The sequence below is a fragment of the Acinonyx jubatus genome, chromosome A1 (assembly GCF_027475565.1).
Source record: "Acinonyx jubatus isolate Ajub_Pintada_27869175 chromosome A1, VMU_Ajub_asm_v1.0, whole genome shotgun sequence".
Taxonomy (NCBI): domain Eukaryota; kingdom Metazoa; phylum Chordata; class Mammalia; order Carnivora; family Felidae; genus Acinonyx; species Acinonyx jubatus.
The window spans coordinates 13,777,784-13,790,697 of record NC_069380.1 but is presented as its reverse complement, the minus strand read 5'-3'; the positions used below and the strand labels follow the sequence as shown (position 1 = coordinate 13,790,697).

Sequence of the window (12,914 nt, the reverse complement as noted above, 5' to 3'; positions counted from 1 at the left end):
TATATATATATATATATATATATATATATATATATATATATATAATGGAATACTACTCAGCCATCAAAAAGAATGAAATCTTGCCATCTGCACAATGTGCATGGAACCAGAATATATTATGCTAAGTAAAATGAGTCAGTCAGAGAAAGACAAATACCATATGATTTTACCCACGTCTGGAATTTAAGAAACAAAACATATGAACATAGGGGAAGAGAAATAAAAATAAAATAAGATAAAAACAGAGAGGGAGGCAAACCATAAGAGACTCTTAACTATAGAGAACAAACTAAGGGCTGCTGGAGGGGAGGTGGGTAGAGGATGGGCTAAATGGGTGATAGGCATTAAGAAGGGTACTTGTGATAAGCTCTGGGTGTTATATAAGTGATAAATCACTTAATTTTATTCCTGAAACCAATTGACACTACATGTTGGCTAACTTGAATTTAAATAAAAACTTGAAATTTAAAAAAAAGAAATTTTAACTTTCTAAATAGAATGCAAATAAACAAATGTCTATAAATAGAAAAGGATTTCCTGCTCTCCAAAGACAAGTTTAAGATAAATAATATTAGATATATTATTATAGTTACTTACATACTTGATATAGGAAAGAACTTATTTAACAAATATTTATTGAGTTCTTTCCCCTATGTACCAAATAACTTAGGGCGCTTGGCTGTGCAGTATGAATTTTACATTCATATAGATATAAAAACTGAGTTCCCAAGTTACAAGCTCTATGACTTCTGGCAAATCATTTAGCTATTTCCATCTCTAAAAAAGGGGGAATAATAATGCCTTTTTGTGGAGTGAACATTATAGATAAGAGACAATATATGAGAATTATGAAGAACAGTTCCTAATACATACTTGGCAGCCATAAAGAAGACAGCATTAACTAATACCTATTTTTTATCCACAATTTCCTTCTGATGAGATTTTTTTCTACTAAAATTGACATTTACTCCTCAGAGTCACTCATTCATTCAAAAAATTTACTGATAGTCGGGGTATCTGGTGGCTCAGACGGTTAAGCGTCCGATTTCAGCTCAGGTCATGATCTCATGGTTCGTGAGTTCGAGCCCCACATCGGGCTCTGTGCTGACAGCTCGGAGCCTGGAGCCTGCTTTGGAGTCTGTGTCTCCCTCTCTTTCTGTTCCTCCCCCCACTCAGGCGCACGCGCGCTCTCTCTCTCTCTCTCTCTCTCTCTCAAAAATAAATAAACATTTTTTAAAAATTTACCGATAGTCTATTTCATGCCCAGTATCCTCCAGACTGTGGGCAATGATAACATATACACCCTTAAGGAGAGTTCACCAGGAAAACAAACATGAAAGCAATTATAAAACCATGGAAACTGTCTAAAACACAGATATGGGAGCAAAAGAAGTAATGACTAACTGAGCGCAGAAGGAAAAGAAAAGACAAAAGGAGAAGGAAGGCTAACCAAGAAGAAGTCACTAAAAGAGTAAAATGAAACTTAAGACTAAGCTTGAAGGATGAATACAAATTGCTGAGTAAACAGGGGGAAAAGAGGAATCTTAATACTTTACATACAGCACAAAGGCCTGACAAAACTTTTCTCGGTGTTTAGATTGAGACACAAAAACAAAGATCAGTTTATAAATAGAGACTTTAGGACGCCTTTGGTAATCTTTGTTTTTTGATAATGTCTTATCACCAAGGAATTTTGAGCAGGAAAATGGAATGATCATCTTCATAGTTTAGGAAAATAACTGGCAGTACTGAGTAAGTGGGACAGTTAGGCAAATGTGGTTAAAGATAAACCTGAAAACTACTGCAAAGGTTGAGGTAAGAAAACTATAAAAGTCTAAATTAAGACAAAGACATTAGTAATTTAAAAGAAGGGAGATAGGGACTAATTAACAAAACTCATTGAAAGTGCTGATACAGAAAAGAGAAGTCTAAAGATGGCTTCCAATTTTTCACTTAAATTGGTAGTGGTACCATTAACTTAAGATAATTAATACAGTTAGCCAGTTAATTAGCCAGATAATAAGATGTGGAGTTACAATCAAAGAGTTTGCTTTTGGTCATAACACTGATATTTGACAAAGCTGACGGATGAATAAATGAATGCACAGTTGAATGAACGAACTAATCTCAGTGAAGGTCAGAGCAGTTATAGGAAAATTAACGTTAATGTTCTCTTTCCATGGTACATCAATATGTACATATAACAGACAAGTGTCTTTTCCATTCAAGAGACCAATGTTTGACTTGATATTTTTTTATTTCTGACTTATATTTTAAAAGAAATGGGAGGAAAATTGCAAACTGTGCATGCATACTGATATTTTGTACATCCACTGAGGTCTGCCATTAGTTAAGACTCAAAACTAGATCTAGAAAAAAATACCAAACAAACGAAAAAAAAAACCTGTAATAAGAATTCATAGGAAAATATAACATGATATTTATACAAATAACAATAGTAGCTAACACATATTGAGCACTTACTACATCTTAGGTAATACGCTAATAATTTACTGTGGGCTAAAACGTTACGGAATTTTCACAAGGTCAAACATTTGGTGAGTGGTACAGCTAAGAAAGCAAAAGTTTTAATATAAAGATTTCTTTTAGAAAGGCCAGTTAAACACCTTATCAAAGGATTACAATTTAGCTAGGTCATCTCCTGGAAAAATAAGAAAGAAAAAAAAGAGAGAGAATGCATTTATCTTGAATAATGAAACAGTAAAACAAAGTATTTATGGTTTTCAAGGTTTATGAGCATCTATGGTTTTTTTAAAACATCTATCACTCCCTGGCCCTGTTCCTACCAAGACTCCTTAGAATCAACATATATAGAGCTATTACAAATGGGAATGTATTTCTCATGAGGAAATAGTGTGAAGAGAGAGAGAGAGAGAGAGAGAGAACAAATGGGTTAAATTGCTTTTTATTGGTTAATGACAATTTTATTTAGTTCTTAGCTTCACCCTAATTTTCCTTATTTATACTCTTCAAATCACTGTTATCTAAACTTGTCAGATGAAAAACATCACCTAGAGCATTTGTTAAAAATATATTCCTAACATGCAAATTATAATTCCAAGAATCTGTATTTATAACAAGTTCCCACTGAAATTCAAAACAGTTTGGCACATTTGGCAAACTCCCCTGGGTGGCATCCCAAATCTAATAAATCAGAATTTCTGGAGGAGAGACAATTAAATTTGTATGAAAATAACTGGGATTTGGATCAAGAAATCAAGAACCTGTATTCTAATGTATGAATTTATTTAGAATCCATGCTTTTTAAGCTATTTTCCAGGTATATATTAATGAATGATTGATACACTGATATTCTTTCTTTTACATAAATTCTTTTTTAAGTTTATTTATTTTGAGATAGAGAGAAAGCATGGGGGGGGAGCAGAGGGAGAGAGAGAGTAAATCCCAAGCAGGCTCCTCACTGTCAGTGCAAAGCCCTAGGTGGGGCTTGAACTCACAAACTGTGAAATCATGATCTGAGCTGAAATCAAGAGTCAGACACTTGACCGAATGAGCCACCCAAGTGCCCCACGCTGATATTCTTTAAGAGAAACAGTTTTACTATTGCTTCAACATAAAGCAAATATTTTTATTGGACTCAGGTAAAATTTTAAATATATATTTGAAAACCCCATCCTAAATAATATTTTCTTCAATATGTGGCAAAACATACACGGGATCATAAGCAAACAAGAAAACGAACAGAAAGAAGAGGAAATGACATTCCCTCTGCCATATGTGGGCTCATCAATCTCTGTTACGGTTGCTCCTGTGGATAAATATTCCTTTGGATAAAAAGTAAAGTGTGCTCTTAAAGAAGGTGGACAATCTCACTGCCAGGTATCCAAAAAAGGCCCTTGAACCTATAAGGGATAACTGGCCTTAAACATGTGGAAATAGGAACTCCTATCCTTCTGTAACTTGTTATTTTAAATTCTGGACTTTCAAATGACTGGATACTCTAACACAAAGATAGAGTCCAATAAATAGCCAAGAACATCCCTCTAGAAAAAAACCCAGGTGATAGTGAATTATATCTTATAAATCTAATTATATAACATAATTGCACATTTTTTATTTTTTATCTTTAGATATTAGAGAAGACTTTTTAAATTAATGTATTTATTTTGAGAGACAGAGAGAGAGAGAGAGAGAGAGAGAGAGAGAGAACACGAGCTGGGGAGAAGCAGAGAGACAGGGAGAAAGAGGATCCCAAGCATACTCCACACACCGTGAGCACAGAGCCCAATGTAGGGCTCAAACCCACGAACCACGAGATCATGACCTGAGCCAAAGTTGGATGCTCAACCGACTGAGCCACCCAGGCGCCCCTACAGCAGACTTTTAAAAACACGTATCAGGGCACCCGGGTGGCTCTCTGTCTCTCTCTTTCTCTCTCTCTCTCTCTTCCTCTCTCTCTCAAAAATAAACAAACATTAAAAAAATTAAAAAAAAATTCCAAACACATATCAACCTGGCCTCTGAATATCTATATTCACAGGTATATTTCAAGGGCCAAAACATTAACCACAGAGTAATATCTCCCTCCTTGAAGCCAGCATTTTTGAAGAGCAGAAATTAGTGTAACCTTGAATCTCAGGAAACAAGATTCAGTACTACTAGGATCAGCTTAAACTCCCTCAAGAAAAGTCTCTCTGTATTACCAAATCTGGAGGTTTAACACTTGACCTTTTAAAAGAGCTAATTATGTATAAATCCATAGTGCATGACATGTACATGTATACAAACTACTGTGAAGTCTGAATGTCCAGTCTAAAAACTTGTTCTGTATCTAAACCAAATACAGTTAGAGGGAAGAAGAACAAGAAAAGGAGGAGGAGGAAAAAAGGGAAGAAGAAGGGGAAAGACAGGGGAAGATGAAAGGATGAGCAAAAGAGGAGGAGGAGGTAAAGGAGGACCGAGAGAATCTGGGGGAGAGGAAAAGGGAAGAGGAAGAATAAGACAGAACTGTTATTAAAGAAAAATTTCTGCAAATGTTCTTCAAACATAATTCCTCAGAACTATAATTAAAGTAACAGAAAGGTCATATAAGTTTGCCTTTGAATAATTTGAATAATATAACTTAAATTGTTTAATATTGTTTTCATAAAAGTGCTAAAAATTGAAAAGATACTGCATTATGCCTATATAACATATAGCAAATTTATACATTACATAGATTATTACACAAAATGACATAGCATACAAAATTATATATGCTATACACCAAAATTTTTGGATCAGTATAAACATACAAGAATGCGTCTGTGGTTGGAATTCTAAGTAAGTGTATCTCCCATTAAACCTGTGCAAAACCCTTTCTCAAAAGGTGCAAAATCTCGCTTAATGCTCATGGATAAAGCTCTAATTCTCTACAATTCCAAAAATTAACTTAGTTTTGCAGGGTGTAATACTGTGCTGAAAGAACAACAAGAAAAGCTGGTAAGCTTTTGATTTTAAATACATATCACATAGTAAGTAACAACCTAAATGACTTGATCTTTGTGGCCGTGACTGACTGTCTTTCCTCTTGCAGCCACATGGAAAAGGTCTTTGGCAAACTGCCCTACAAAGAAGCACTGACCACAAGGCCTACGCCTTCTTTCTCATTTTATCAATAGTAATGCCTCCTTTATTTTTACACCACTAGAAAATCAACTGCTCAACAGAAATTAGCTGTCCAGATAAATATAACCTACTCCTTCAGGAAACTCTTTTTTGGTTATTAAAGCATTATTTTATTCGTTCATCCAACATATATTATTGTCAGTTCAAAACTCTGTGGCAGGTAAATAAGGGAATACACAGATGAATCAAATACACAGCTTGATCTCAACAGTTACTAAATTATGCACTTATAAACGAGTAATAAAGGTTTAAAACAAACAATTGTTATAAAAAATACTGAAATAATATGCTATGAGAGAGATTATATCTGAGAGCAAGGCAAATCAAGGAAAGAGTCCATGGAAATCATGTTACATAGAATGGAACCTAACGATAACGTGAGACTTGAAGACCTACAGCCACAAGTGAGGAGACATGTAAATGTTTTCATGCCAGAGATTGAACAATTGAAAAGGAAAAAAGTGAAACACACATGCTAGCTCAGTTTTGACACAATAAAGGGTATAAGCAAAGAGCTGAAAATAAAACCCAAATCATGAGGGACTAGACTAAAAATGTTAATTGAATAAATTAGTTGTTAGTAAGAAGCAAATGATCGGTTTGAGCAATGCAATAATATGACCAAGAATATAAATCAGATATTAGCGTGTGAAATCATCTGGGAGAGAAGACAAAGGATCCAAAATAAAGAGAGAACAGTATGAAGAATTCAAGCAGCAGGTAAGGATTTTTTTTTTTTTTTAAGAAAGATACATTACAGAGATACAAAGTAAAGGACTGGAAAATTGAACTGGTAAAGATCAAAAAGGGGATGAAAAACAAAAGTGACTCAAGTCCCCACTATCAGGAAGATGGCAGTTTCTTAATCTAAACAAGGGATTTAGAACATAATGGATATAGGACTGGAGATGCAAATTTGGTGTTAACATATTCTGAAGTTGAGAGGCCAAACAGACATTCCCATGGCAGTATCGTTTGGTAGAGGAGAATATAAGAAAAGAGCTTGGAGAGAAGAGTAAGAGTGGAAAGCTCTCATAAAACTGAATAAAAATTCCCGGAAAATATAAGCTCCACAAAAGCAGGAATGTGGTCTGTTTTGTTCACTGTCACATCTCTAGTGCCTACAACAGTGTCTGGAACTCAGGAAATATTCAGTAAGTATTTACTTTAAGAATGACATAGAATAAATCACAATGAGCTAGCAAGTGAGACACACACTGCAAGAGGTCAAGAGTCTCTTTTTATGTGAAAAGTTAGAAAAGTAAAAAGAAAATGCAGACAAGGGGAAGAGAAAAAAAAAAGCATCATGAGTCATTAGAAAATCAGTAAGAGAATATTACAGAAGTCGTAACAAGTGAATTTTAAGACAGTGGGAATTGTAAATTGTGTGTTCCTCAATAGAAATATTTACTTATACCTACCTTACGTGGTTGAAAATCGTATTTCACACAGTGCTGAAAACCTTTTCCTTTAGACTTCAGTGATGTAACTATTAGACAGTTGCCAACGAAGTGAGCAGAGTAACCAACTCCTTTGCTAGTACGAAAACTGTAAAGAAAATAGAATTGTTTAATATTCTCTGATACAAAGAACCATATATCTAAAAAGCATTATAAAAATAATATAAAACATTACTTTAAAATAAAACTCATTTCAGGGCACCTGGCCCCAAATATAGAATAAACACTCATTTCGTGGCTCAGTCACGCATCCAACTCTTGGTTTCAGCTCTGAGTCATGGTCTCACAGTTTCGTGAGTTAGAGCACCACCTCAGGCTCTGGGCTGACATCACCTAGTCTGCTTGGGATTCTGTCTCTTCTTCTCTCTCTGCCCCTCCCCTGCTCATGCTGTCTATCTCTCAAAAATAAACAAACTTTTTAAAAATCTGCATATAAAATAAAAACTCATTTTCCTATAGAGTCAGAAGGGGTATTACATGTACCAAATAAAGACTAAAACCTTTTAGATTTAAAACTAAAATAAGTAATTTAAATTGAGAAAATAGAAAACTACAAAACCTATTGATATTCAATGTAAAATATCACAAATACACAAAAACAAACTAATATAAAATCTTACCAAGTAGATTTCATTTACTTTCAAGGACCACCAAAATTAGCAAATACAGAAACCATTTACAAAGCTACTGTTTCAAAAACAACTTGCTCTCTAATTCTATTATATCTTTCAAAATAGCTTACAAATTAAAATTAAAAAAAAAAAAAAAGAAAAAGAGCCAAGTCTGATAAATGATGTAGGTAACTAAACACAGGAATACATTTTTAGTCAAAAGAAGAAAAAAGATGTATCTATGAAATAGTTACCTTCTTCTAAGGGGGCACACCTCCTAGCTGTAAATTGTACTCCTAGCACAAACTGTAAATGCTCTCCAAAATGATGGTCTTATTGAAATAAATGTATGATCTGCCAAATGACCATTCTGAAGTTCAACCCATTTATGTTTGGAGGTTCAGATTTTTGTTTAAAACCCTCTCATTACTACCCATACGTAATCTTTTGTAACAGAGCTGATAAGCTATTAATAGCTCACATTTCTCTATACTCATATTTCTGAACCAATGTACAAAAGCACTTAATTATTCTCATTAACCTATCTGATAGGTACTGTTATCATCCTCAATTTATTAAAGTTGAAAACACCAAGGCACAGGATCAATAAGTAAGTAGTGAAGATTAAGGCCTCAGACAGTCTTATTTCAGAGCACTGCAAATGTTAAATGAGGTAACACTTACATGTAAACACTTACAATGCCTAGTATATACTAAGGCAATCAATGAAAGCTTGATGTTCTCACTACTGTGCATTATTGGCAAACTAAAATTTCCAAGCTATCAGTCCTTACAGGTCAACCTACTGTTGGGTTCATCAACCCATTCTGTTAGTTATCTATCAAATAATTAATTTTATTATTTGATTGTATTTTCTTACATCATAGTTATTATTAACATTTTAAAGCATACCTTAATTATGCTCATAGAACAAGGACAGTAAAAAGGCAAAGTAAATAAAATCTGGAAGTACTCTCTTTTTTTTCCTCCCCCTTATCAGGGATTAGCATGTACACTAACAACCTCACACAACGAATCGGTATTGACTGATGTGTAGTGGACAGAGAAGGTTTGTAACCCTTAACTTTTAAACTGTAATTGGAAAAAAAAGTAGTGAAGCAGGTTGCCTAGAATCAACAGCAAGCAATACATAAATAAAATAAATTTATGTAATTGTATCTTTATAGTTTTAACATATACAAATATAAACACACACACACATCTTCTACTTAATATGTTGCCTTGATACTCTTACGTATTTATAAAACTGAAATACTTAAGACAAAAGTACTAAAATTGAATATATTACTTACCAATAAAGATAAGGTTTATCCTTATCAACATTAATGTTATTTAATGGATCCATACGAAACCAAGTATTTAGGGTGAAGCCATTCTGATAAGGCCACTTTGCAATAGGAGGCAATGCGATTGCCTACAAGGCAATGGAAAAAGATACAAAAGTATCAATTAAATAAAATGTGACAGTAACTAATTTCAAATATAACCTTTACAGATCAAAAAACAATGAAGGTATAAACATCAGAAAATCATGGACTTATCCGCTGCCAATGGCCTTAGCAACTTCTGTATCACCAGTTTCATCATTCAGTCTACCAGACCCTAAATTAGAACTTAAAGACTGCATTAAACTAAGAGATACAGGGAAGAATTTGAGCCAAGCTGCCCTTCAAGTTTCTAGACCCATTCTTTCCACCAGAAAAAAGACAGGTCGTCCAAGAGATCATTTGTTATTATCTCCATGGTAGCATGAAAGAGCCCTAAATCACATACAGTTGCAAACACTAGTGAACCAAACTACAATGGAAAAAAAAAATCTCACAAGAGAAAACTCTAACCTTGAGTGATAATGAAATAATAATAGTCTTTAGTCTTGCTACCACTCATACCAAACACACACGTGAGAGACTCTAGAATAGCATTTTCCTCAATTTCATTGTGGACTTCCAATAATTCCATGGATAAATAAGGATCTCTATTATGGGCAATCTCTTCAACAAGACAGTTAGCTATACTGAAAGACATTCTCTTAATTAAATTTAGTATATAACATCTAGAATAAATGCTTTAGGGACCTGAAATCTCTCATTTCTAGCCCCTACTACTATACTAACCAAAGCCTTCTATAAGTGCACATTGCATCACTAGCCTTTTTCTACTCTTTTGAACTAACTAATGCATACACCCTCCCTTAATCAATGCACAAAAGCTAACTTTGTATAGTACTGCCTTTGTGCAACCAGGCACATTTACTTGCAAAGCATTTGTGCCTGATTGTAACACTTATTTCCTTCTAGTCCAATTGTGTTAATGGCATGTCTTTGGGGATACCTTAGTGATTATGGAGTCAAGCAGTCTTTACTCTTCCTCCCTATTTCCTTCTACAACATTCTGGTACCCACAATTGGATGTCCCTCACTGTGCCAAAATCTATATCCCTCACTGTCCCCTAGTCTAACAGACTCCAAAATCTGCATTCCTATTTTTTGTGATTTGCAAAAGAAATAATTCTGATGTGTAGATGGAATGCTTTCAGTAAACTCACGAATAGAAAAATTCACTATTCCTAAATTAAGCAGATTCATGAAACATCATAATCATGAAAGACAAATCTAAATAAGTATATCCATAAAGGTCACAGAGCATATAAAATGTCATCTTACATTTGTCATTCGCCTTTATGTGAATCACTATGTACAATTCCATTCCAAATTGCTCATATGAAGGTAGCATAGCTCATAGAAAGGCACCTCCACAGTATAAAATGTACTTTAGAAGGCCTAGTACATATGGTTATTTTAGAGGGAAAGTAAGCAGTGGCATTATTTTAGCGATCCAAAGACTGGTCCAGACAGTCAACAGTGGTCCAGACAGCATGTACTCTCTAGTTACTATCACGCTCATCCAGAACTAAATGATCAAAAACACTATAATGGTAATAAGGATTTTAAAATCAGCTCCTATCTGAATTTTTCAGCAGTTCAATAGCAGAGGTAACATACCTGGAAATAAGCCAATCTGTTGTTAAAAAACAAAAAAACAAAAAACACTGCACTTAAAAGTCAGGAAAATTTTAGTTCAAGCTATGACTCTGCTTTTGACCCTTAACAATGTTACACTGTTGAGGCTGTTTCCTCAACAAATGTAACAACAATAATGTCATTTATCTTATATATAGCTTGTATGACTGAAATAAAAAACAGTTCCTTCTTTGCTTCCTCTTCTACAAAGAATATAGTCTTAACTGAAACTACTCTTTATGAAAATGAGTGATGCAAGGAAAACCAAGAAAGAGTAACTGGTAAGTGTTAAGTCCATCAACATCTCCTGAATGTGAACAAGTCAAACATACACTACTAACAGCATATAAGCAAAATCCTTTGTGTGTGTGTGCATGTATGTGTGTTTACATACAGATAGAAAATATTCATAGATTTCAGGTAAATGGTCGACTGGCTAAAAACAGAATGAGGTGCAACCTTACTGAGGTAATTCAGATAATTTATTTAAACAAAGTTTTAACACTGTTTAGCTGTAAATACGACAGCAATTGCTCATATTTCTGTCAAAACACCTTGCCCTTCTCTTACCCCTTAAAGTGAGATCTACTAGATGTCAGATCACTAACAATTTTATAAAATGTATTAAAATAGATCTACATATGTAAACAGAATTATCACATCTAAGAAAACTGGTACTTTCTTGCGGACAGTGACAGTTTTTCTCTGTCACATACCACAATGTACGTTTGATATGTGTTCTACCCTAACAATCTGATATGTAAAATTATTAGCTTTCATCTGGAAAAAGATTTTTAACTTTCCTATTTTTGTTTCATAATTGTGTTAAGATTGGAAATTGTAACTCTAAAAAAAGGTTAGTAATGAAATATTAAGAGAAAATATGAAATTACAGGAACGGCTGATGAAATGGAAGACTACAAAGATGCTTATAATAAAAACCAAGGAGCAAAAAATATTTACATGATGTTTTTTAACTTATATAGTCCTTAAATGACATTTTATTTCATTACAGTCTCATAGTAACACTACTCCATGATAAAGTACTAGTGATTCACATGAAAGTAAGCCAAGAAACATTAAGAGACCAGTCCTCTACAGTAATGAAGTAGAGGATCCGGAAATCAAAACCAGTTCTTCTAGTCAAAACTTATACATATTCTCTACAATCCTACAACGTAGATAAGAACAATGAAATCAAGCAGATTGAGACAGTTCTTTGAAAAGAATAACAAAATGGATAAACCTCCAGCTAGGACTGATCAGGAAAAAACCCCTCCAGTATCAAGAATGAAAGAGGAGATTAAACAGATAAGAAGGGGATATGATGATAAGCTTAGGCCAATATATTCAACAACTTAGATTAACTGTACAAATTACTTGGAAGACACAAACTATAAAGCTCACTCAAAAGGAAATAGAAAAGCTCCCTGTAACCATTATAAAAATTAAATTCATAGTTTAAAACCTTCCCCAAACAGAACTTCAGACCTAGATGGCTACCATAGTGAATTCCAGCATACATTTAATAAGTAATATGAATTCTACATAAACTTCTTTAAAAAAAAGAAATTAACAGTTCCCATCTCATTTTATAAGAAATTACCCTATCACCAAAAGCAGAGAAAAATATTATAGGAAAAGAAAACTATACCCCCAAATCACTCATAAAAATAACTGCAAAGTTTCTTAGCAATACCTTAGCAAATCAAATCCAGTATTGTATTAAAAGGTTAAAACATAGTGACCAGGTAGCTTTTATCCCAGGAACACAAAGTTTGGCTTAACAATGAAATGTCAATCATTATATTTTACCACACTAGTAAGGATCAAGATGAAAAACCATACGATTACTTCAATAAAATCAGAAAAAGCATTCAGCAAAATTCAACACTAATATCAACATATTGGCGATTAAAAAACTTCCGTTACATAGGAACAGAAAGCAATTTCCTCTACCTGAAAAAGGACATGTCTTAAAGCCTAATTACTAATACCATACTTAATGGTGAAATACTTAAAGCTTTCCCTACAGCTAGAATGAGTCAAGGATATTACTGTATTAAATACTGCACTAGAGTCCTAGCTAGTACAGTAATGCAACAAAATGAAATAAAAAGGTATACTGATTGTAAGCTAAAAAAATATTAATA

The 12,914-nt window shown here is 33.8% G+C and overlaps 1 protein-coding gene across 10 annotated transcripts in view; it reads right to left on the bottom strand.

The window, feature by feature from the left end:
• The window catches only part of NBEA (neurobeachin), a 676,718-nt gene that overhangs the window by 578,842 nt on the left and 84,962 nt on the right, over positions 1 to 12,914 (bottom strand). For all 10 annotated transcript variants that reach the window (XM_053214308.1, XM_053214315.1, XM_053214324.1 and 7 more), the window contains exons 5-6: positions 9,034 to 9,155; positions 7,071 to 7,197 (exon numbers count right to left, since the gene is read on the bottom strand). In XM_053214308.1, the coding sequence (XP_053070283.1) occupies positions 7,071 to 7,197; positions 9,034 to 9,155 (249 nt within the window). The remainder of the gene's footprint in view (positions 1 to 7,070; positions 7,198 to 9,033; positions 9,156 to 12,914) is intronic.